At 44.1% G+C, this 24,899-nt stretch overlaps 2 protein-coding genes across 12 annotated transcripts in view; one reads left to right on the top strand and one right to left on the bottom strand.

Annotated features, from left to right (window-relative positions):
* USP4 (ubiquitin specific peptidase 4) overlaps window positions 1–17,122 on the top strand; it is a 42,441-nt gene extending 25,319 nt beyond the window's left edge. For 2 of the 11 annotated variants that reach the window (XM_054837876.1, XM_054837875.1), the window contains 9 exons: window positions 8,164–8,355; window positions 8,831–8,919; window positions 9,880–10,098; window positions 10,173–10,243; window positions 10,871–10,986; window positions 11,854–12,003; window positions 12,707–12,810; window positions 14,380–14,468; window positions 14,591–17,122. In XM_054837876.1, the coding sequence (XP_054693851.1) occupies window positions 8,164–8,355; window positions 8,831–8,919; window positions 9,880–10,098; window positions 10,173–10,243; window positions 10,871–10,986; window positions 11,854–12,003; window positions 12,707–12,810; window positions 14,380–14,468; window positions 14,591–14,692 (1,132 nt within the window). In that variant the 3' untranslated portion in view covers window positions 14,693–17,122. The other 9 variants (XM_054837884.1, XM_054837882.1, XR_008578771.1 and 6 more) reach the window with 8 other exon arrangements.
* A 2,081-nt stretch (window positions 17,123–19,203) lies between these two features.
* EMC3 (ER membrane protein complex subunit 3) lies at window positions 19,204–24,857 on the bottom strand. The gene is made up of 8 exons (XM_054838120.1): window positions 24,624–24,857; window positions 24,361–24,418; window positions 23,483–23,576; window positions 22,689–22,793; window positions 21,923–22,004; window positions 21,689–21,768; window positions 21,003–21,085; window positions 19,204–19,444 (listed from the first exon to the last, which is right to left on the bottom strand). Exons 1-8 carry the CDS (start codon window positions 24,776–24,778, stop codon window positions 19,316–19,318), a joined length of 786 nt encoding a protein of 261 aa, XP_054694095.1. The 5' UTR covers window positions 24,779–24,857; the 3' UTR covers window positions 19,204–19,315.
* Between the last annotated feature and the right edge of the window lie 42 nt (window positions 24,858–24,899).

The raw sequence follows: 24,899 nt of genomic DNA, 5'->3' as shown, positions 1-24,899 counted from the left end.
TAGATGTGGTGGATGAGATGTCTCTAGTCATCTGAAATCTGGTGAGAGCAAAAATAACGTTCCTCTATTGTAGCTGGAAAATGAAAATTATTGCACGGGAAGCGCAAAATGGACTTTGAGGCTCGCAACTGAACCTAGGGCTTGTGAGGTCAAATCCAGCCCTTCATCACAAGTCCAGTCTTCCTTATGTGAGAATGTTCCGGTTGTAAGGGTGTTGCTTCTATAAAATTGTTGCGCCAGTGTGGAGTTCTGCTCTAATATACTCTAGCGCAGTGTGTACCTTTCGCTGAGTAGGATGCTGTGACATACTGTTTGGTGCTATTCTGTGTTTGGTGCTATTCTGTCGTGCTCTCTGTCACAACCTCATTGCTGAGATGTAATGTCTGAGTTTTTCTGAAAGTTCTTGTCATGCTGTTGTTTTCTTCAATGGCAGCTAAAGGTGTGGCCAGTTAGGATGCCCAGGAAGGACATTTAGCTTCTGTGAAATCGTTTTGTGAGGGTATTGTAAAGTGTTAGACTGTAAGTTTGTCTCCAAAGCTAGTAAAACACTGGAAAAAACAAGAAGTGTGATATTACAGTAGTGACTACAAAAATACTCCACTTTCCTGCAGGCATAACATGTTGTATATCCCTCCACGGAAAACAACTGTGTCTGAATCAGGTCTGCTCTGGGGTGGGGGGAAGCGTTAGCTGAACTGCAACTCCACATGTATTTTCCTTTGCAGTCCCCACGTCCTTCTATGTGCCGTTGCAACTGTAAATGAGGTGATGCTGTGAGTCATAGTGAGTGAACTGACCTGGGTTAAAAATAACCTTCCAAGGAAGAGGAGAGGAAGTTTTGCTAATCCTGTTTTTCCATGTCAACCGTCTTAAGATGTTTTCAGCACTGTGGGGCAAGAGCAAGAAGCCATGCACCAGGGCAAGAATTAGGAGAAAGCTGCTCGTAGGAACTCCCTTTAACAGGTGATGCTGCCAGGAAGAAGATATGTAAAGTAATATTCTAATCTACAGCAAAAGCACAGCATTCTTTTATTGAAAGGGAGTCTTGTCTCAAAAAATGCAACAGAGAAACACTTATTTACTTGTTATTTAAAGGCAAATGTGTAATTACTTTTAGTGTGAACAATCTGCTTACCTTGTCTGGTTATAAAAAGTCTACTCTTAGGTGTTCTAAGATTTAATTAAATCATTCAAGAAATGGTAATAGTAGTGTGAAGGTTCTTAAATTCCACTGTTTCCATCTATTAAGGTCTTGTATCTGCTGAAGCGGTTGTGAAAGGAGGGATTGACAATACATCAGTTTTGTGTTAAGATTGGTAAAAGGGGGCAGCGATCAGGGTGGGTCTTCAGCTCAGGATTTCTGAACTGCAGATTCGAGTGGTTCTTTAGGAATTTTTACCCTTTTGCTGTTGCTTGTAGAGCCTGAGGTAATTAGGCTGTGAGAATGTCACTGAAAGGACTTGGTTGGATGTTAAGACTAGCTGTGTTAGGTTTTTGGTTCATTGGTCTCTTGCAAACTGATGACATTAAGGCTATGCTGGAGGCATTTATTACTCATTTGTGGGTTTTTTTTTTTTTTTACTCCATGTGTTATGTGTTTCTAGTATCTTTCTAAGAAATTATGGATTTCTTTAGTTTTTCCTTGCAGGAAGTGTTTTTAATTTTTCTTTGTATTTAGCCCATGGTCTGAGGAATCGTTGAGATCTCTGAATTAAAACTCTTCAGTAAGTTGAAACTGTCTTGTATAAGTTTTTTCAGGCTTTCTAAGTCTTAACATAAAAGGCTGTGAGAATTATCTGAGTTGCTTTTGGAGGGGTAATATTGTCTGTTTGACTTGGTACATCATTGCTAAAAGTGCCTAACTTCCAAAGTAATGTGAATATTATTGTCCTGTTGGCTTCAAAACCTGTTTTCCATTGGGGAATGCACTTGTAGCCATGGAGGTGCATCTCTGCCTTCTGCTGCTTGCAGAAAGGATGATTTTACACCTGCTAGAGAGGAGTCCTGCACAGAACCTCAGCCTGGCACTTCTAGCTGTCACACTGGCCCTTGCACATTTTCCTTCAGTGCTGGGACTTCTCTTGAGTTGCCTCCTTGCTCTTTTTGATGAGGAGCAAATGTTGCTCTGACTTGCATCTACCACTGCTACCCGCCTTGGGGCTGGACCCAGACACTGCAGTGCGTGCTCTCTTTGTGGGTGTCTCCAAAACCAGAGCAGGAGCAGCCCTGTTCACTCCTTCTGTTAATTTGTTCCTTCTAGCCTAACTGGTTTAGTGTTCTTAAATATTCCTGATTTGATGTTTTTTGACATGAAAACATAGCTTATGCTTCTCCTAAGTGCTTCCTGAGTAACACTCAGCATTTGTTCCTGCACCTTAGCTGGGTTGATGTAACTGTGGAACTAGATGGTAACCTGGGTCAGGATACAGGGCAGCATTAAAATAACCGTTCTCTTGTCCAGCGTGGAGTGCCATGTTGCTCTGCACGCAGCTGTCCTGGTGTACGTGTGGAAGTGGCTTACGTAGGGCAGGGATGGATTAAACAGAAACTTCTCAAGTGCTCCTCAAGCTGTTACCTTTCTGGCAGAAGTTATCAACAGTAATTTGTCAGATTAGGGCTTGCTGCCTTCCTGAAGATGCCATGTGATGCATGGCTGGAGAATGCAGCAACCTGGTGGTCGTATGTTCATATTGCGTCAGTAACTTTAGGAGTTTCTGATATCCCAGCAACTTACCTTCTTGGATTACAGGCAAATATCTTGCTGTTTACTAAGTGGAAGAATAAAAAAAAATTTTAAAAAAAATCTTAAGTCTTTCAGAATCTTCCACCTTTAAAGAACAAGCTTGCTTCCACCTGAAACTAAAAATATGTAATTGAAATAATATATAGTTGAGAAATATTTTATTTCCCCAAAGTCAATGGAGACTTGAGTGCCTTGTTCCTTTGTTCCTTGCTCTCCTTGTCCCCCTCTAAACAGGACTTTGCTCAGAGTCCAGCAGATCTTCCACCTGTGATGACCCGGGTGACTGTCTTCTGTAATAGAAATCAGTTGTTTCAAAGGTTCTGAAGCTTCAGGGTCTTGTAGTAACTTAAACTGGCAGTGCTTGCCTTCTGTATGTTTCTTAGCATCACATTAAGTTGTCTCAGGACTGAAAAATTTAAATATAAATGGTCAGTCTCTTGCAGTATTTCTCCAGGTTTGCTTTGCTGAAAGTGGTAGCCAGACCCGGGTCTGCATGTGAGAACAACATCCCCGCTGGTTCTACAGGCTTCTGATTTTGGGATATTGTGCGCTAGCCAGCTAGCAACGAACGTCTCAATTCAAAATTCAGGGAAGAATCTAATACTGTAGAAGATCTGTGCCCCAGCAGGGATGTGATATTAAAAAAAAAAAAAAAAAAACCCACCAAAAAAACCCCCAAAAGTCAGTACTTTTGTACTGTTGTCTTGCTTTCTGACATGAAATTTGAGGCATTGGATTTAGCCTCTGTATTGGTTGGTTTCTGAACAGAATTTTGATTTCCATGAAATGCTTCAGTTGTAAATGTCACTGAGCAGGAACTCACGCAACATGAGTAGCATAGCTGGAATGTGCTTTATTGTTTTTCTTGTATTTGCTTGACAGAGGACATGGTCTGCAGATATTGTAGTCCAGACTGTACTGTTGATGAATATTTGTGAAATGTGCAATACGTGGGATGTATAGAATATTGAGCTTGCTTTTTAGGTGATTTCAGTGGTTGGAAAAGCTGTATCTTTTTCCTGTTTTCACTGTAGTGGTATGGGGACAGACATGTTCAGCTTTCTGTGATTTTTGCAGGGCACCTTAGACATCTTGAGACATGCATCGTGAATTTTCATGTCCCGCTAAAGTGGTGGGAGATGCTCAGTCTTAGGCGGTAGGGTGAAGAGGGATGAGAATTGGACTCCATTTGGAATTTAAGATGAATGGACAATAATTTGGAAAAAAAAAACAAACCTGCTCTGATGGGCTAAGACATATTTTCCTTTTCAGCTGCTCAATTTCTGGCTCATTGGTTCTTGTGATGTATTACCTTACCTGTTGTGTTCTCTGATAGTAAAACTTTAAAAAGAAAAAATGCAGATCTTACTGGGCTTCTTGATATTTAAGTGACTTTAACTCTCAGATGCATCCTGAAATGAACCTGTCTCGTCTTACACAAAAGGACAAAACTATACATTTTCTTTTCCAGGTCACCTGAAAGGGGAAGAGAATTTGAGACTGGAATTCTCCAAGCCCGTTCTTTCACGAGGCTTTGCGCTCATCTCTCTCTCATCATGACAGGCTTGGAAATGTAGTGTAGTCCTGATGCAAGATGTTTTAATATTTAGCATCAGAGAAGAGATGATGTGCTTGCAGAACAGAGGGGTTTGATAAAAGACTTGAAGCAAGATCACTGGCACAATGTGTAGGGGCAGTGCAGCCAAAGAACAGTGGGACTAGCCTGCTTCTCACAGCATTGTAAATGTTTCTCTCGAGGCATGTTGTTCCTGTGAAAGAACAGGGAGGTATGTGGCAAATAATCAGAAAGTCGCTTAGTAAAGGTGGTCTGCAAATCAATTTGACAATGTAAGTTCAGTGTTTGTGCTGAATGCTCTCATTCTCCAGGCTAAGCAGAGAACAGCACGCAGCACATAATCAAAATGCTTACTATTTCTTTTTCTTAGGTTCTGTGAAGTCCGGCCCCACTAGGACCTCCGGCTCCCGCTCCAACGTAACACCCACGCATGCACCATGCTGGTGATATCACATCACCCAGGGATCCTGCTGGAGCTTGGAGCCGGCCTACAAGGGGTCAGGTAAGTACCGCTTGAAAACAAACTCCACAGCCCATTTCAAGGGTATCACTCTTAGTATTTCTTCTTAGTTCTCAAGGCCTAAGAAGAAAAATGTTTTGATGGATAAACTAGATACCCCTGTTCTCTTAGCCTGGCTAATGGGGCATATAATATAATATGTATTCTTTACGTTGATAAAAGCTTCACAAATTGATTTGCAGGTCACCTTTAACCTATAAAAGTGTGCGTATTTGAATAGGATATATTTAGCTTGCCATACGTACCGTGTTTTCTGCCTTCTCTTACAACATGCTGTGTATTATGTTTAGATGAGTTCATGGTCTTGAAAAACCATGACTGGCTGCAGAAATGTCAGGCTTGTTAACGTGACTGAGGCTACAACAGTTACAGAACTGAGTTAAGTCAGCAAACCAGCTAGTCCAGTAGTTCTATATGAAAGGTTTGAGGTGTGCGAGATCTTGTAGCAGACCGATCCAAGAAGTTTGTTCTCACTTGCTGAAATTAGTGTTTTCTTGTTTGAAATGAGGGTTTGTGTCCTTTCCAAAATTAACTTGTATTTTTTTTAAGGTTTGTAAAAATCTTGATGGTTGAATTCGCTCATCCTTTCTAATCTTGCTCCTCTGTAAGACTGGCAAAGTCCCATGACCAACTTCTACAGGGCAAAACTACCTGTTGTCTGAAAAAGTTAGATTTGCAGTTTCTTATCTCCTAGTTTACATGGCTGTATATGTGCTGGTATTATGAAAGAAAGCGAACAGATTAGGAGTATTTCCACTTTGTAGAAGAGATCAGAATGTGTGCAGCATTTTCACCTATTTTTTTCCTATCCTCTGTTCATTCTTATTGTCAACTTTTGAACCTATTGTAATTTCGCAGCAGCATCTCTGGGTTGGTGTGCAGTAGTAAACCTGTTCAGATGGATCTGTTTGTCAGCTTCTGCAATGGCATTTTTTTCTACCGTTCTCTTAAAAATATACTTTTCTTGGTTGTTGCTGTAGACTGACTTGTGAGCCACATAGTGTTTTCCAGCTGGAATTAATATCATAGATCCCAGCACTTGGGAGGGAATGTTTAAATAACACACAACATACATATATATACATATACATATATATATATTAGTTTGGTGTTTAGCTCAGAGTATTTTTTTCTGTCAGTGCCCTTTCATGTTTCTCTACCTTGTCTTTCTGTAGCTTTTCATGCTCCTGTGCACTTGCTTAACTTTAGTTTGCGGGGGAACAAAAATTACCTACTTCATTGCTAGCTGCCTCCTTTCTGAATTATAACCACAGACCTGAAGCCTTCGTAATGCTGATGAAGACTGGTTGAGTCCTACCCTATTGCTTCACAGTTTTCAGATGCTTTTCAGAGTTGTCATGAATTGTAAAGGCAACCAGCCAACTCTGACTTCTAAAACCATGTTGTGTAGTCTGGTGTAGCATCTTCTTTATGTTCTATTATTCAATTAAGTTGTAAGATACAGAATTACAGTGTATTGTCCAGTAATTTGCAGTATCAGCTCTATAGCTTTCCTTAAACTATAGATAAGGTATTTTGGTTTAGATTATCATTTTTTTTTAGGAGGGACAGCTGTTGCTTAAGACATTCAGAAAATGACAGATCCTGATTCTGAAATGTCTGCCTCTAATACCAGAATGTAAAAGCTGTTCAGAGGTGGAGCGGGTAGAGGGGCACTTGAGCAACCGAATTTGTTATGTTTCAGTGAGAAGTGTGCGAGATGCTCTTTTGCAGAGTGTTTTAGGGGTACAGCATGCTGTTTGTGATGGATGACCCCTGCACATGGGTAATAGCTTTTTCTTTCTGTCCATCTGTTCCGTCGCGTGGGCAAGGCTGCGTTCGGGTGCATGAGGGTGGAGTATAAATGGGGGCTGCATTAATTGCTGCTTGCAGAGCAGCGTAGGTGGTGTGAGAGGCAGTCACAAGAATGTCAAGGAACGTGTGTGTGTCACGTACTGATCTGTTTTACAGGAGTTCAGCTTAAGAGTCTCACAGGACCTGGAGTTAATCATAGATGATATTCCAGGACAGAGTATGGTGTTTTGTTATTTAAACACTGCTAAGTAAAATAATTTACCTCTCTGTGGTGCTATTTTTCTGGAAACTTTAGAAGGTGTGAACTGTATCCAGTGCTGGTGTCCAGCGGAATAGCATTGGCAGCCTAGAAAACCTCAACAGCCCTTTGTGTTGGACTGTCTTACATTGAGTCTGATCTCTGACACTCTTGGTGGGCTGGGCTGGGACTCTCTGGAAGGATATTTTTCTTCTGTACTCTACTGATCCAGTGCAAGCCCCAAGCTGGGATCCCTTTGTGTTTAAGTAGGACCGAGCAGAACTACAACTCTGAAATTTGTTCTTCTCCCTGCTCTACAGGGTCATTTTGAACACAGGAATAAAAAAAAAAGGCGTTTCTTGGCTCTTGAGAGAAGGGAAGTGACTTGTCTACTGTAAGAGAGCTGTTAAGAGTTGGTACATTCAGATACGTGATTGTGGTCTTGGTCATTATACGTAGTGACATCTTTCATGAAATCTTTCTTTCTCTTTCAGTTTTAAGAAAAGTTGGGGACAGGTGACTCACCAAATTAAAGAGCAGTGTGGCTTGGCATTCCTGAAAATGAATCTTTTGTAATGAATAGTCTTGAAGCGAACAATGTGATAGTGTTGGACCACGTGGTTTCTTTTGACTCTGACACTTGCAAATATCTTATTTGCTGTTTTGCCAGTAGCACAAGCTGTGTCTCAGTCTACTCACTGTTCTCCAGAGCTGTTTGTTTTCTTCCAGAATGTTTTTCTGGTGTGTTTACTGACCTTGGATTTTTCTGTGAAGCAGATGTTTCCAAACTCTTGGTTTTCTGAAACGTTGTCTGCACAGTGATGTGAGCTCAGGCCATTAACTGTACAAGAGGCTGGGAGAATGCAAGACCCAAGGTATCAAGAGGGTTTCTTTCTCAACAGGGTACAGACACTGTCTGAGGAATTTCAAAGTGCATTTAGTATTTTTCACTGACACCGTGATCTGGCTGAAGCCACGTGTAGTTGTCAGGGTGATGTCTTGAGAGGTGAGTGGCAATAGGGATGTGAATTAGGAATAAAGACAGAGGGAAGGTGACAGTCACGTCTGTGGTAGGTACGTCTCCTGTGCCGTTGTGAGCTATGGGAAGCATTCAGGAAACTGCTCTGTAGCATGAAGACAGAGTACAACCCTTTTTGTCCTTCTCAGGAGGACCTGGTGGAGATACTTGTTGGACTGAGTTCATATTGGTTCTACCTGCTGTGCTTCTTGGTAGTGGAAATAACCTGTGGAAATACCTGTCTTTCGAACAGATATGAAGTTTGCAAGCCAAGTGAGGATGGCTCGGAGTATGTTACTCTCTCTGTTTACTTTCGGGAAAAGACAATGAGGCAATCCAGTAATACTTCAGGGACCGTACTCTTTGGTCAGCCACTATTAATATCTGTGCCGAAACACAAGCTCACTGTGGATCACTTGTACAGTGTGGTTTTGGAGCAGATCAGGTAAGTCACGTCTCTACCTTTGACTCCTATGCAGAGTTCTAGTGGCCGCTTATTCAATTACACTGCAATAGCATTGCTGTGTCCTTGTATAATGGGAAGAATTTTTCTTTGTTTGTGTGTGGCATGTAAACCAGGATTTGCATTGCATTAGTGTCGGGAGGCCCCAGGGACATTTCAAGGTCCTGGTTTTTTGGGCTCTGTAAAAGCAGGCTGTAAGATAATGCTGGTGGCAGTCACAAGGGAAGCTGTCTGCTTGGTGTTGCAGAACTCAGGCTGTGTTTTCAGGGCTCTCAGATGGGGCCCCCATAGCTTATTTTTACCTTTTCTATCTACTGCCAGTAAAACTTGGAACAAGCAGTGAGAACAGAGATTTACTGAATTGATGTGGGACAGCAAGAGCTGATGGAGAGGGGTGCTGTTGTTCTGATGTACAGCTTCAGTATGATTGTGTGATAAACACATTCCTTCTCTTTAGCCGCTATGTGAAACTCCCTTTGGCAGAAGAATACTCTACACCCTGCCCAGACAAAGGAACCTGCAATGGCTCCAATGGTGTGGTTGAAGGTAAAGTCCTTTCAGAACTGGCTGGAAGCTTTTTAGCATTTAAAGCTTTTTATTAGCATTTGGTTTGTGCTGTGTGTATTTGGCTTAAGTGCGGGGTTTTTTTCCACAATGATTAAACCATGTTATTGTGTAGGACTTCTGCATGGTATGGTGAGAATTCTTGTTGACCATTTTCCTTCCAAGGGAAATCAGATGTGTGTAAGCAGCAGCAGGAGAACAAGGTGTGGTGTGCATTCGGGGAAGTCCTTGCTTCTCTATTAGGTGTTCAGGTGCCTCCCTCCAGAGGCAGCTCCTTTCCTAATATGCCTTTTAGTGATGAAAACTGGCCTGTTAGGTCACAAAGAGTAGTTCTGGAGAAATAAAGTGGAAATGGTATTTTCTATTAGTGGACCTAGAATCACAAGGTCTCATTCCTAGGTTAGATGCTTACAAGGAGGCTTACAGTGCTGACGGCAAATGCATGTTTCCCTTTCCCCTTTGAAATTATTCACTTGTGCTGCTCTGAGAGTAACAACTGGAACAAGTTAAATGGGAAATTTTAAAGGGGGAAAAGTTCTGCCTGTTTTTCCCAAAGAATGGAAATAACTTTCCTGGAGACTTACATATTCCCTAATGTAAAGACACCCAACTGCAACCCTGCTGATTCTCTCTTGGGATGTTTATTAGGGTGTGCTGTCAGAAGGTGTGACTGCTAACCTATTGTGAACTAAGCACTGTCCATCATGTTTGATACCAGGTTATAGAACCCAGCACATTACCTGGCATCTGCTAAAAGAAAAAATACAGCTTCAGATGTAGTGGTTAGCAAGCACAGATTTCTTTTTTCTTGGTGTCTTTCATTACTTTTTGAGTAATCAGTGTGTGTCATAACAGGCTCTTGCAAGCAGCTCTCCATGTGATGTGTCAGTCTAAACTTTCACTGAAGCTCTTTAATATTGTGCTTATTTTAAATTTTACCAGGTGACATTGAAGAGATGGAGCATCAGGATGGCGGCCAGGAAGGCAAGGAAAATCTGGGGGAAGAAGTTGATCCCTGCCACTCTGAGGTCTGTATGCAGATCGAGTCAGCGAGAGACCTGCAGCCTTGCAAGAAGCAGTACTTCACTTTTAGCCTCGTAAATTCCTCTGGGACTTCTGAGATAAACTCCATTGTAGAAGGAAAAATCTTAAAATTGAATGGTAATTATTGTCTTGCTATCTTTTTTTTCCCTTCGCCTTACACCTGTGCAATAAATGTGTTTCTTCTCTTGCAGCTTTTTCTGCGCTTGCTATTGATTGGGATTCTGATACACGGAGGCTACTTTTTGATGAACAGGAGGCACAGGTTGTAGTATGCTCTTTACATACAGCTTATTTATGAAAACTTGCATGGTATTTTAAAAGATTACAGTAAATGGTGAAATGTAGCTGTAGCTCTCTTCATAAAAATTGTAGTCACCAGCATATGTTTCCATAAAATCTTCTAGAGATAAGGTTTATAGATCTGTAATTGCTAATATGTTTCCAATGTTTTCCAAAAAGTAGACATTTTAATTTCAAAGCTAAGTAGTCTAGCTCAAAATCCACTCAACAAACCAACGAAACAAAAAATCCCTCAAAATTTGAAAGCAACTTGAACCCAAATGCATAGAGTGTGGTAAAAAGCTCAGTATTCTGTCTGTGAGAGTTCTGCTGGGTTGTGTTTTGTAACAGAATAACCTGTTGTTACTCTCTTGTGAAAAAAAAACAACCCAAGCCTCACCAACTTTGAAGTAAGAATATATGTTTTATTTTCTCTTACTGACTGTTCGTAATAGAAGAAAGGAGTGACTGGAAGCTTGAGATAATTGTGTGGGTGGGGAAGTGGGGGTGCAGAAATAGGCAGCATGGTGGAGGTGAGCATGTTCTTTTTAATGATGCCAAGGATTACATTCGACATGGAATTGAATAAAGTATTAATCTCTTTCACTAGGCATTTGAAAAACATGGAAGTATGTTACAACCACAGAAGAAGAAGGCTGTGGTAGCCCTCAGAGACTGCATAGAGCTCTTCACTACTATGGAAACGCTTGGTGAACATGACCCCTGGTAAGAGCCTCTTTCTGCCGGCCACTTTTGTCGTAAAACGCCGTAACTATTTGAGTTCACATTATTTGTCATGAGATTCTGATAATTTCTTTTGTCTTCATCTGTGAGAAATCTATCAGTTTGTGTTAAGTCATTGACTCAGTAGGCTGCAGATGTGGGTTAATAAAAAGTATTTGTCTCCTGCCTTTATTTAAACAAAAAAAAGAAGTAGCTTCCAAAGATCAGGCTATTTTTAATTCTCCAGCATACACCTGTCTTCCAGATAGTATCAGAGGAAGCAGTTGTGGTAATAAAGAGTGAAAGCATGTGGCTACTTTAGGGTTTAATTATGTATTATTTCTGGCTTGAACCAGTTGTGAACTGCTAACTCTACTACAAATCCTAGTCCAGAGGGGCTAGGTACAGCAGATCCTAACTGACCAAAATGTGACTACTGTGTGGGCAGAACGTCTTTGGAGGCTGGTTGCTAGCTGTGTAAGAAAACAACTTGTAGTGTAGTAGGTGATTATTTATTATTAATTTCCAATTGCATGTTATAGATGTGTTTGCAACTGTTACCTGAGTTGCATCAGGAGATAATAAATAATGGGACCTTTAAACCTTTTTTTCTTTATTTACAAAAGAAAAATTAATCTTTGTACAATGTTCAGTTAACACACTTGCCATAGGACATTTTGCCTATAAAATGAAAGCAAGTTGCAGTTTGGAAACCTCTGAGGAAATGTATTCACCTGTGTGTTCCACAAGCCAAAATGCCTTCTATAAGGCAGGGAATGAACTGTGCAATTGAGGCATCTCTTAATGGGAGACCAGAAGCTTTTCTTTTAATGTAGTCATTCGTTTCCTTGTTTGTTACTCCTTCCTCAGGTACTGCCCTAACTGTAAGAAACATCAACAGGCCACAAAGAAGTTTGACTTGTGGTCTTTGCCCAGGATTCTGGTAGTGCATTTAAAACGCTTCTCATACAGCAGATACTGGAGGGATAAACTTGACACTGTTGTGGAATTCCCTATCAGGTAGGAGTCTTCCTTCAAGCTAGGAAGAGCTTGAAGAAGCTGGTCAAGAGAAAGCTAATTCTGATGTTACTGTTGGGTGGGCTTGTTATTACAGCTGTAACTGGAACTTCTGGGTTTGAACTGTAAGACAACAAGCATGAGTCGAGTTGATTACTTTTTTTAAATAATCTGAACTATAATCTAATCAGTTCTACACATCTCAAAGAACACCAGTTACTAGCAGGTACTGTTTCTCTGAAATTAGGTAAAACCATGTGATTCTGCTGAACCAAGAGAACTTCTACAGAGAATTTAGCAAATCTGTTAGGCAGAGCTGCACTTGTACTTGTGCAATCCTCAGTATTACAAGATGAAAGCCTGCCACATTCCTCTGCTTCTGCTTGTCAGCATCCTGCTGCAAGATGAAGTGTATTCCTTACTACTCCTGTCTCACTTTTCATGCCTACACAGGGACACTGAACTGTCTCTTATTCAGCACCTCCCTCTAAATCTTTTGGCAGCGCTTGATGTGTTTACCAGGACCTGCCCTGTGTGGGAGGGGTAGCATGCCTGGTCTTCACCCTAACAACACACAGCCATTGAGCAGCAGAGCACAGCCTTTTCCCTCTAGTGCTGCCCACCCGCAGGGCTTTGCTGGTGTCATGCATCACTTTCTAGAAAGTGCTGATTATTGGTGTACTGATACTTTTGGATTTCCTTCCAGGGGTTTAAACATGTCCGAGTTTGTTTGCGACCCAAGAGCAGGCTCATACGTGTATGACCTCATCGCAGTTTCCAATCACTATGGAGCCATGGGAGTAGGCCACTGTGAGTAACTGCTTCTCTTCATTGTACACAAGGAAATCTAGGCAGAGGAGTCATGGGAGGGCTCTGTGTGGTGGAGACCTGCAGTAGCCCTCACCAAGGGTGTCTAGTCCAAAACTTAGCAGGTGAATATCATATTGGAAGATAATGCCCTTCCTCTTGGGATTTGCAGAGCAGCTAGTTGGTTTGTGTAGTTTGCAGCTCCCCAAGGTCTGACTCTGATGCCTGTGGGACCTTGGTTCGTAGTCATTAGTGGGTGTGATGGTGTTCCCCAATTTGAGTGGAGTCAAGATTTTTCAATGCTGAACATGAATTGTGGAAAGAAGCCTGTTACTGGAGAGCACTGGGGAGAGTCTGCAGCATAAGCTGTTAGTGCAGCTCCAAGGCTCAGCTCCTTGCCCTGCAGCACACCAGAGGGCAGCCGCTTGTCCAGCGTGGGCACAGTGTTGCAGCTGCAGAGCAGAGATCGCCAGCGGTCAAGCCAGCTGAGCAGGAGCTTGCCAGGTTCCCTTGGTGGTGAGACAAGGTCTGATAAGTAGCAGTTGCCCAGAGGCCAGGAAGGCAGAGCAGAGGGCGTGCCTTGTCATGAAGCTGGGTGTGTGATGTCTTTCTGCATTTCTGATCCTGAATTCTGTTTGCTGCAATAGCAATTTAAAGCAGGTTTTTTCCCCCTTTCAGTTTCCTTTGTTCCAGACCCTTTATAAAACAAGCCACAAACGTGTAGTTGTTGGGACCTCTTGGTTGCACAGCTGGCATTAGCTTGCAGTAGAATGTCTCCGCCTTTGCACTGACAAGGGCTCATACAGCAGTGAAAATGTCATGCCATCAGGGAAAAAAACCCCTTTTTTATATAAGACAACTCTGTATTTTCTGCCACTGGTTTTGTTGCAGCGTAGAAGTGCATCTGTAGGTGGAGTTCCCTGTATCAGGTGTCTGTGCAGGTTTGTGCTGTAGGTGATACTTCTAGAACCACCTAGAAGCATTTTACTATGAGACGATGATGACCTCCCATGTGGCAGTATATGTGCTTAGCTCATAGGGTATGTTGCTGTTGGATAGCATTAGCTGAAGGGGGTATGTTTTGAGACTGGAGATCACAGTTGAAGTCTTGCTTGGAAGAGACTTTACAGGACTTTAGTCCAGCTTTCTTCTTGAGAGAGGACTCTTGCAAGCACTAGATCAGATCCATCATCAACAGAAAGCTTCTCTTTCATGTGAAAAATGTGAAAATGCAGAGCCTTAAACTGTGTGTTTGGAAAGCTCTGGCTCAAGGGGGGGTGAACAAAACACTGATTTTTTTTTTTTTTCCTAAGTTTCTTTGCCTTAAATCTCAGCTATCAGAGGTCAGTCTGCTATGTGGTATGTGGTTCTAGACTATCTGGCCCAGCTAGCATGTTCTAGAAGATGCGTATGTTGGTGAACTGGGTTTGGAGTAGTTAATGCCAAAGCCAGCTCCTGGCCTCCCACAAGCTCTCACTTTGAGTCCTGAGCACTGCTGGTGCAGCACAGCTGGTGTGGTGTTACCTACTGGTCTTCCCCACAGTACTGAGCTGCAGTTTCTTCTCCTGACAGACACTGCCTACGCAAAGAACAAAGTGAATGACAAGTGGTACTACTTTGATGACAGTAGTGTATCCGTGGCTTCAGAAGACCAAATAGTGGTGAGTATTTGGCCTGAGGCTAATCCGAGTTTGTGCTGAAAGCTTGGTTCCCTGCTTTGGGCCTTACATTTCCAGCCAAGCTGTGTGGATTGTTTCAGATGGTTTTCTTCTTTGTTTGATAGACAAAAGCTGCGTATGTGCTGTTTTATCAGCGCCGAAACAGTGAGGAACATACTGCCCCATCTCCTCCCCAAGAAGAGTGTGACGGCATGGATACCAACTAAACATCACCGCCAGCACTCGGCCACCATGTTAGCGGTCGCTCTTCTAAAGCCATGCCTGAGGCATCTGAAAATTTTTTCTTCCTTCTGTAGGAGTCAAGCAGAAAAATCTAGCACTGAAAGAGTCAGTGCTGGGGGTTGCAGAATAGCACTGGAGAGCCAGGAATAGGTGCTGACACTTGGGTGTTTAGAGGCCAAAAATAATATATATTGGAGCTTCAATAAAGTTCTTTTTAAAATCTGGCTGAGCTGTGTGGCTAGAGGCAGGAGTTGGGGCTGAGCTGGGCTGGAGGTCTTGGGCCGAGGGTGTAGCTGGGGTCGGGAGAGTACAGCCTGGGCTGGAGGTCACAGCAGAGCCTTCTGGGGCCCGTGGAGGAGTATGGTGGGTACGATTCTGTGAATCGGCGAGGGGGCTTCCTGCCCACCCTCAGGCGTTGCTGTTGGGCCCTGCCTGTGTCAGGGACGCATGCTGCACCCCTTCTGGAAGCTCAGTTCATATCTCTCTGCCTCTGGCCTGTCTGTTGCAGTCTCTGCCATCATACTTTGTTCCCCTCGCTACACAGCAAACATTTCTCTTTCTTTTGTCCTTTCACCGATGCATTTGAGACTCTTCTGGGCAGTTTTGACTCAGCCTTTTTCATGTGAATGCTGAATTCTGTAATGTAGGAAACTTCACCAGAAGCACATCATACCTGCCTGCGCATCATACATACCTGCCTGCGTGGCTGGCATACACGTGATGACAGGATACAGTGGCTCTGGCTCCCCTTCTTCTGCAGAGAAAACATCTGTAAGGTTGGCAATTTCTTGTCCTCTCCATCCATCTCCTACACCCCTCACTTTCAGCTACTCTGTAAGCACTTTTCTGCCTCCACTGTTTCCCCTGTGGTTTGTGCAGTGGCAGCATTTTTATTGTTTTTTTGCTCATTTACGTGGCTCCTTGGAGCTTTTCCTCCAGCAAAGCTCAGCACTGTGTCCCCAGAGCTGTCATCTGTAAAGGTGACAGCCCAATGCAGTGGATTGTGTGAGGTTTTTAGCCTTTTCTCTTGCAACTTTTGGGTTTTTTTTTTTTTTTTTTTTTTTTTTTTTTTTTGGACTGCTCTTTCAGCCTTTAGATCCCCCAACCCATCATCTTCTGTGAGGCTGTACGTGTGATGCTCCTGTCCGAGGTCTCTCTTTGCCTTAACTGTTCAATAGTTCCGCTCCATCCTTTTGGCACAGCTGGCAAATGCTCTTCCCTCTGTCCCCCTGTATTGGCTGTTACTGGTAGGACTCAAGTCCAGCTTTCCTCTTGAATGAGGACTCCTGTGAGCATGAGATCCGGTCAGTCCTCGGGGAAAAATGGCTTCCCATGTGAAAAATGGGAAGAACCTAGAGCCTTAGCCTGTGTTTTTTAGGGAAATACCTAGATCAAGGTGGTGAACCAAACAGGAGGGTTTTTCCTTCTTGCAGCCAAGTGCGTTGGCAGAACACAAGGCTAAGACAAGCTACTGCTCTGCTTTTTTTTCCTTTCCCCCTGAAATGCGTGCTTGCAGCCACTCGGTCCTCGCTGTGCGCAGTCCCTGTGGCTTCACTGCTGACTGTAACCACTTCCAACGGTCAGCGTAACAGCGGTCACCCATTTAACTCCAAATACGCCAGCTCAGCTCCCTTCTGCAGCTCTTGACGCCAAGCCCTGTAGGAAACGGTTGTGTGTCCGTCCCCGCGCCTCTGCTGCGCTGCAGCCGAGCAAAAGTCCAGCCAGCAACTTGCTGCCTTGTTCTGCTCCAAGCAGGGGGGAGGGCGGGCAGTGATGGGAGGCAGGAGGGCTTCCTCTAGCTGACATGCTAGTCTTGTGATCCTCTTCTGCTGAGTTTTTTCTTTTAAAGCATTGAAATTTGAATTTTGAGATTGGAATTGCTTAATGCTTCTGCTGTTCTGGTTTTGGGGTTGTTTGGGATTTTTATAACTCTTAATATTTCATTTCTTTGGTTTTGGGGTTTTTTCCCTTGTTACTGAGGGGAGCATCAAAAAAGCAATTGTTAAGCTGTAGGACTGCACTGAATGACTCTGATCAGCATTTTTTTTTGTTTTACCCTGAAAAAAAATAATGTGGGTAGTCCAAAATGGGGAAGAGAGGAAAGAGAGGAGAGTAAAAGACCTTTTTAAAAGAAAAATCAATCTGAAACAGCCCGTGTTCTTCTCCTCGCCTCCCTACCTGTGCTGACACTGAGAAATGCATCAGTGGGGCTAAATCTCCAATGCTCAGATGCTGAACAGACTTTGTACTGCAGAAAAAGTGGCCCAGCTCTTACTTTCTCTGCCTCTGAGCTGGTGGGCTTTGGCTGGTGTGTGTGTGTGCTCTAATACCAGACCTGGTTTTTAGACTAGCACTTTGTAAGTGGCTGGCTCTATTGTACAAAGAGGAAAATTAAAGAGTGGTTTGCACTGAAACTGGGTTTTGTTGTATTTTCAGTTTTTGTGACGTGACCTGAGACTGCTGGTTGTGGGGATGCCCGGTGCTCCGGGAGCTGGGGCGGGCGAGTCCTGCGGAGCCACCCCCTGCTCTGCCTGTGGGGATTTGGGAGGAAAGCAGCCCTTGCCTGCACCGCCCTGTACATCTGAGAGCTCGTGCTTGCTCCGGGGTTGCCTTTCCTCACCTGCAGCGCTGGGCTCCTGATACCTGGTGCTTTAGCAAAGCCCATCCTTGCCTTTCTTTCTGTGACACTGGGCAGGCTCAGCTACGGCTTCCTCATCATTCCTCTTCCTCTGCGGATCTCAGGGGTGACCTGGCTTTCGTTCTGTCTGTTTTCTCCAGGGGTATCAGAGCTGCTTGTGGCTGTGCCACTGAAATGGTTGTCCTGCAGTTGCAACCTGAACTAGTACATGCGAGCAGGCTGGAAAAAACGAAGTGAAATGCAAGAAGCTTGTGTGCATTTAACACTGGTGTGCGTGCAGGGAATCTGTGGGATTGTTGAAATCTTGCAGGTCAAGGTGGGCTGTGAAGCCCCAGTAAGAAGGTTTGAAGTCTTCATGTTGTGATTACAGTGCAATAGTGGAGGAGGTTGATCTTAGCTGGAGCCTCAGAGAGGGTTAGAAGAGCCTTCATGTAGAACAGCAGGCAGTGAGCTTTGCTATGAAATGCTGACCTCCAAAGTGTGGCATGAAACAGGAGGAAGGGAAAGCAAAGTGGCAGCTTTTGGATGCGGAGGTGTTTGGGTATTCTCTGTCAGCGTGCAGGCTCGCAAGAACGGCTCATGCAAGAATGCCGAGGGCATGAAGCAAAATTAAATTCCCCATTGCAAAATGGATGGAAAAATAACCTGAAAGACTAGTTGTGTTGTCAGTGAAGCACTGTCATTAGCATTCAGGAAGGAGGTCTCTGAGGCAGAGAAGAACATCTCAGATTATTTTGGTAAGAACAGAAAACAGACTATGTCTGTCCTGGCTCGGCTCCTGCTTTGAAGAGAGTGTGCAAGTGCACCCTGAAACAAAGGGCTCAGAATAAAGGGTGGGGAGGGAAATAACAGCCACAGAGTACAGAAGAGCTGCTGTTTGAGAAGCATTTCCCTGGGTTAGGATGCTTCACCCTGGGGAAGAGGGATCTGAGGAGCTCCTGCAGGACAAGCCGGGAATAGTTGGTCCCTGTTGTCTGCAGTGCAAGATGATGGTCAGCAGGAGGCTTAGAACAAGATGAGTATTTATTTCCCCCACCTGAACAGGGACTACAGTGAATGGCCAGGCACCTTTGCTAGATCCTACATCCTGCTGCTGAGGTGCTTATAAATGGACTGAGGAAGGATTAAATTAACAGGAAAATAGTCTGTTTGCTACCTCTGCACAGAAATGCCATCTCTGGCTCTCTGCTGTCCAAAGACCTCTGAGGAGCTGCTCTGCCCAGGAGCAAAAGCGGGGGGGGGGCAGAAGTTGCCCCCCCATGACCACTGCTGTGTCTACCAGTGGGTTGGCCAGGGCAGAAGCAAGCAGATGGGATTTTGCAGCGCTGAGGAGCCTTGGTGCAGGCTTGGATATGGGAGGAAGGTGATCTGTCCCACGCTTTGCCATGGGTAAGTGCAGAGTATCTCCCTCTTGCTTTTGTTTTCTTCTGAGAAAGCTTCAAACCCCAATTACTGTAACAGGAAAAGAGTATAAAGAGGAAAGACAACCATGGCTTTCAGAAACCCAATCCTCATTATGAGGATGCATTAGATACGTTGTTGCTAAGTCAGTTTTGAATTGCTAATAGGATGATGATGATGTCCTAATTGTTCAAAGGTAAAGGACAACTAGCTCTGCATTTGTTTAAGAGGATAAAACTAGAAACTTAAGCACTACTTGCAGTTTTTCAGTCTCATGAAGTTTTAAGTTCCTTAACTCAAGCAAGCTTGCTCTTTGCATACTAGAACTGGAAACTTCAGGTCTTCTCTCCAGCATACATTTTGCAGGAAGAGAAACAGAAACCCACACAGAGAGCCTTTGGCTCAAATACAACATACTTGGTCCTGGCGGTCAAATCACGAGTTAGATAACAGCAGTTCTGAACATGGTGTTTTCTTTTATTCTCAGCCTTGCTAAAATACATTTAGTTCTAAGTATCAGATTTCTTTTCAAATTACTTTTACAAGAGACAAAAGTATATTCTCAAATTCAGAAGATGGAGGTCTGAAGTTCTTCCTTAAACATCCCTTCAAAATGGAGGTCTTTTGCCATGAGCTCCTCTTCTACATCTTCTAAGGCCCATTGATGATCAGTCAATTCTAAAGCCTCCCATTCAGTCTACATTGATGATAAACAGAGGTAGAGAAAGGAAAGTAACACAGTATTAGTTAGACAAGAACTATGCAAAGCAGTGCTTACCTTTAAAACTGCAACAAACCCCAAGTTTTATTAAAAACATGGCAATCCTATTATCTCTCTGAAATCAGTGTTCTACACTTAATTGGGTATTAGTTGGTCAATACATCATAGAAATTAGAAAAATTACATTATCTGCTTTTTGAAAACGCTCTAACCTTCTGGAATAGTCCATTTCTTCTAAAATAGCTGTCTCTAGAAACACAGCCAAGTCTGTTCTGGGGGGTCAAGTGCCTTGTGGTTAGTTAATTCTTTAGTTCAGAGACATCTGACAAAAACAGTTACAGGCCAAAAAATTTTTCAACTGCTAAGACTTGATGTGCCTTGTTAGACTGTTCTCTGACCAACAAGCTCCCTGGAGCTGCAGAGTTTATTAATTCATTAAGCCCAGTGTTCATAGCAGCCCAAGACCTAAGAACAGAATTTCATCCTAAATATGAGAATGATCTCCCTCACTACTCACCTTCCACCAACTATGAACACAAATATCTCTCCTCTTAGTCCATTGAGTGTTGCTCCAGTAATATTGTGGAATAAGCTGCATACAGCCTGCACAATCACATCATGTGATACTCAGCCAGAGGTTTGTATTTCTTGGCCAGAACACTTCTGCAATAGGGGCTTGCTTGCTTTGCTCCTCCTGGGACCTCATAGCAGGTTTAGGTCCTTACAGGGCTGAACAGCAAAACTGCTCTGGGTAGGCAGTACCAGAAAGGGAGCGGAGGGATGTGAGCCAGGAGAGGGCAGGTGCTGGTTGTAATCACACCTCAGTGCTGACAGTCTGTGACAGAACGGTCGCTGCTCCAGCAGTGCTGCAAACCACAGCCACCCTCTTCCCTGGCCGTGCCTCTGGGTGGGTGATGTTTTTTTTTTAACCAGGAAGGTTACTGAATACAAGAAACTGCAGGAGCAGACCATCCTGACTTCCCAAGCAGCAGGCTGTGTGTGGGTAAATCTCTGCTACAGTATGTAAAAACAAAAACCAGGACCTTCCCTTCATGCATAAACCAGAGTTGTGAAAGGTCGAGGCAGTCTAATAAGCAAGCACCTATAGAGACTTCTTAGGAGAACTTCAAGAACTTCACAGTCAAATACTGACAGATTTTTCCATTGAACTAACTCAATTTTCTTACCCAAGGTCCATCATGTGCCTGCTGGACTTGGGCTCAGCTGCACTATTAACCCAACTTTTTGGGAGCTAGCTTCTGCTTTGGAACTAGATCTCAAGGGAAAGAAAAAAAAGTTTTCATCTGCAAAAGCAGATGGCACACAAATTCAGCTTTTGTATCAGGAATGACTACTCAGGTTTACTTCAGGCTATCAGGGTAACTCCCATACCCTTCATCAGTTGTCAGCTCTAAGTTTAGGAACAGGAATTCCCAGAGCAATTCCCTTACTTGACGCAGGGAGAGGCCAAGTTACATATAGCCTACAATCCTGTGAGTGGACAGCAAACAGGCCTGAGGTGGGAATACTGTACCTTAAATGCTTTGTTGGTATCTGCTGGCATGGCCATTGCTGCCCCTGTCATTTGTTCTTGCATCACCCTAGACTGATCTGCAGCTACAAGAGAAATGAGAGGTTGATTTTTGTGTCATTTAAACAGCATTCCTTGGAGCACAGTGCCACCAGGCTGGTTTCTAGCTATAGACTAGCAAGTTGCAGAAACACCCGGAATGCAACACTAACGTGCCAGAAAGTTCTCACAAGACACCTTGTTCCCACCCCCTACATCTTGGCTAAATTTACATAAAATATGCAGAAAAATTAAGACAGTCTTCTCCATTCCCAATAGCCCCAGAAACAGTATCTGTCCTGCCCCATATCTAGCATTAAGAAATCTTTACAGTTTTCCTTAAAACTGATCCTTACTAGAAATAAAAGCAAGCCAGAGCACAAAATTTCTGCACACTAATTTGATGGGAAGGAAAGCGTGGGTTAATTACCAGGGAAGTTTATGAGCAGTCAGCCAATGGCTGGTGCAGAAGATTTGGGCACTGGCTGCAGGTGATGTCAAACCTGGCCAGTCGAGAGTAACCTCACAGAAGTGAGAGGGGCTTTCAAGCGTTTTTTGGCTGGAAATTTAGAAATCCTTCCCCAACCTCCCTTAGAAGTCGTACCATGGAAGGAGATGCCAGCTCTTTCACAGAAATTATGGTGTCTTACCATTATCTTGGCCCAGGATGAGAGTATAAATGCTTCTGAGTCCAAACACATTCAAGAAGTACCAGGAAGCAGAGCTCACCCTGATAAATCAGAACAAGCGTGGGGTTGATTTCAGTTCAGAGCTGGCTCATGCCCTCATTTCAGAAGCACGCATAGACCATTCAAGGGTTATTAAACACATTCAAAATTTTCCAACTGACTATTCGACCTTGCTTGCTGAGGACACAGGCTTACCAGGACGCATCTAAAGTGAGCAGTTCAATTCCCTGCTGTAACATTGGTTTAAAACGCAGCGTCAGAGGAAATGGGACCTTTGCTGCAGGATTTAAAAAAAAAAAAAAAAAAAAAAGGCCCAGTTTCACAAAGTGCAAAGCAAATGGCAAAGTGAGTAGATAGTTCTTTTATTAAATCTAACAGTAGCTTGCAATGCGTACAGTAACAAGTTAACACACACTTTTTAAAAAGCCGTAGTTCTGTATTTACTTTAATGTAAAAAGACTTTTGGAAACTTAATCAGATGGCCAAACCATCATAGATATTGTGGGAATGCCTTTTGTTAAGGAAACAGTTATCACATAAACAGTAAGAAAAACCCAGAACTGTAAATTTAAGGAAGTATGTTTGATGCATACACCCTGCATTACACAGTGACCAACTCCCTGGACAGGTTCAGAGGAAAATCTACTGTATCAACTTTAAACTTAGGCAGTTTTAATAAATTAAAATATTGTTTTTGCCACTACAATTGTTCCTGAATACATGAGCTATTTTTTTGTGACCATGGCCAGTACTCTGGAAACAATTTTCCCTCCTTTGCTATGGAGCAAGGAAATCAATGCAGTTCGTGGAGTGAATAACGGCAGTGCCACACGCTAAATTCACGCTGCTTCCAATAGACCGCTTTCAGGTAGAGAAGCCAAGCTCTGACACGGCCCAGACCCTGAAGGTCGCCATCAGAAAGATGGCCAGACCCACAGCCTGTGCTATTCCAGACACTTACTTGTGACAAATCCCGAAAATGTCATGTTGATCCAACCACCGATGAGGATCATAGGCAGAACGTTGGTTACATTCCCCTTCATCATATCTGTCAACATGGTAGGATCTGCAAATCGTAGAGTTGATGTAAAGTAGCAGTATCACAATAAAGGCAAACAAGAGATTATTTTACCTGGCTGTCAGCTATTTTAATTACGAAACTGCATGAGAGGTAACAGTCCTATCCCACTATCTATCCCATATCTACTATTTTCCACTGTTGTAAAATACTTTGTTGCTGCCAGAAGGGTCTTGTGTTCTCTGCTGTGTCTGACCCCAGCTGCTTTGTCTGTGTTTGACCCCATCCCTTGCTCCAGATCACTGAACTCACTGAACCCCGCCATGAGCTGATTTAGCTAGAAAAGGGAGAATGAACTATCCAGCTACTTTGCTGCTGAGGTGTTTGGCCACGTTAATAAGTTAAATCAGTTCAGAGAAGGTTCTGCAGGAGCTGGGACAAAAAACTGACGAAAAGACCCGAGTGAGAGCAGGACTTCCCATTTCTGGCAGCACTGAAGTGGTCATGGTCTTGTGAAACGCTGCAGGCAGCTGGAGGTTGAAGTCAAGCAAAATGAAGCGACCCAACATGTTGCTCCCAAAGAGAGGGATCTCGCTCCCGCCTCCTCCCTAATGCCCAGCTGCACAGTCCCACCCTTCCCTCACAGTCACTGAGCTCTTTGCAAAGTTGATTTGCATTGCCACCTTGGCAGAAAATTAGTTTTTCTGCATGGCTATATTTATGGTACCTTAACATACCTGTCATTGGTGAAGGAGGCACTACCTTTCTTTTTGTTTTCTTAAAAAATCCATCCTCTGGATTATTAAAAAAATATTTCCGGGTCAGGAAAGACTGAAAAGAAAAAGAGCGAATGCCAATACCATAAGAAATGAAAGGACAGAAGCATTATTTCTTGCTTAGACATGCAGACATCTTATGAGCTCTTTCATAACACATCCTTCTTTCTTGGAGAGGTACTTCGCTGCCCCTATGCTCTCAAGCTCCTCACTTTTCTGTTTCCCTGGATCCAGAGTACCAGCTCTCTGGCCTTCTAATATTCTTAAAATAATTCTAAGAATTCTTTGAAGAAGAATCCACATTGATTAGAGAGCTTTTAGTGCTTTGTGCAAAGTTCTTGCTGGCTCAATACTGATGCGGGTATATCTGGTATTTTCATTCCCCCGAGCCGACTTCTGGATTGTACAATACGCGTATTTGGCAGCCACTGAGCTAATACAAGTGACTGATTTTTAGTTCAGCAAACATTCCAGCTGACATTGTACAACTCCCTCGTCATTCCGAGCTTTTATTAAACCCTTGTGTGTTTCTTGATAGGTATTAGACGCAACGGTTTGGAGACACACTTCGCTTTCATGTGTAGTTAAAACACAAAGTAGTGGAAGCTAAGATTAACACCAGGGAAGAGACACGTACAGCGGTCCTGTGTCCAGTTCTCCTAAGCACCTGCTACCCACCGCACTTCTAGACGCTACTCGGGGCTGGGGGAGCCGCAGCCAGACTGTCTGACCGCACGGGGCACCTCTAACCACGGCACCCCACTAACGCGACTCCTCGCTTTGCACTTGTTTCCGAGTTACCCTTTGTGAAGCATAAAGCCATGCGGGCGGCTCCGTACCTGTTTGGGAATGTATTTTCCGTTTTCCCGAAGGACTCTGCTCCGAATCAGGACTTGGCTGGAAAAGAGACACGTCGCGTTAGCGGCACGGCCGCAGGCGGGACCGGGCCTGCCGCTGCCCTCCCCGACCGGCGGGCAGGAGCGAGCCGGGCCGGGCCGGGGGCACCCAGGGAAAGGCAGGTGTGAGGCGGCGGCGCCACGGCCGAGGGGGCCCGGGCTGAGGCGGGGCCCAGGCCGAGAGGGGCCCCGGCGGCGGCCCTGACCTGTCGGACACCTGCTCCTGCGTGAGCCTCTTGTCGCTCTGGAGGAGGATGGAGACGTAGTGCCGGATCATGCCCACAAAGAAGGTGATGAAGACGATGGGCAGCACCACCCACAGCCGGATGTTGGAATCCAGCAGCAGCTCGGGCTCGCTCATCGTGGCGATACCGCTGCCGGACCCGGCTCCGGCCGCCACCGGGCCGCCCCAGGCCCCGGCTCCGCTTCCGCTTCCGGGCCCAGCCCTTCCGCCGCCGCCGGAAGGACGTCACCGCGCGCCG

The sequence above is a fragment of the Grus americana genome, chromosome 11 (genome assembly GCF_028858705.1).
Source record: "Grus americana isolate bGruAme1 chromosome 11, bGruAme1.mat, whole genome shotgun sequence".
NCBI lineage: Eukaryota > Metazoa > Chordata > Aves > Gruiformes > Gruidae > Grus > Grus americana.
Note: the sequence above shows the minus strand (reverse complement) of the source record. Positions and strands in the feature narration are given on the sequence as shown.

Coding starts and splice junctions, on each gene's coding strand:
- EMC3 (XM_054838120.1), bottom strand. CDS start 24,778: ATGAGCGAGCCCGAGCTGCTGCTGGATTCCAACATCCGGCTGTGGGTG. Junction 23,577..24,360: donor GAAAATACATTCCCAAACAG/GTACGGAGCCGC, acceptor TTTTCTTTTCAG/TCTTTCCTGACCCGGAAATA. Junction 22,005..22,688: donor ATTTTCGGGATTTGTCACAA/GTAAGTGTCTGG, acceptor TAAATCCTGCAG/CAAAGGTCCCATTTCCTCTG.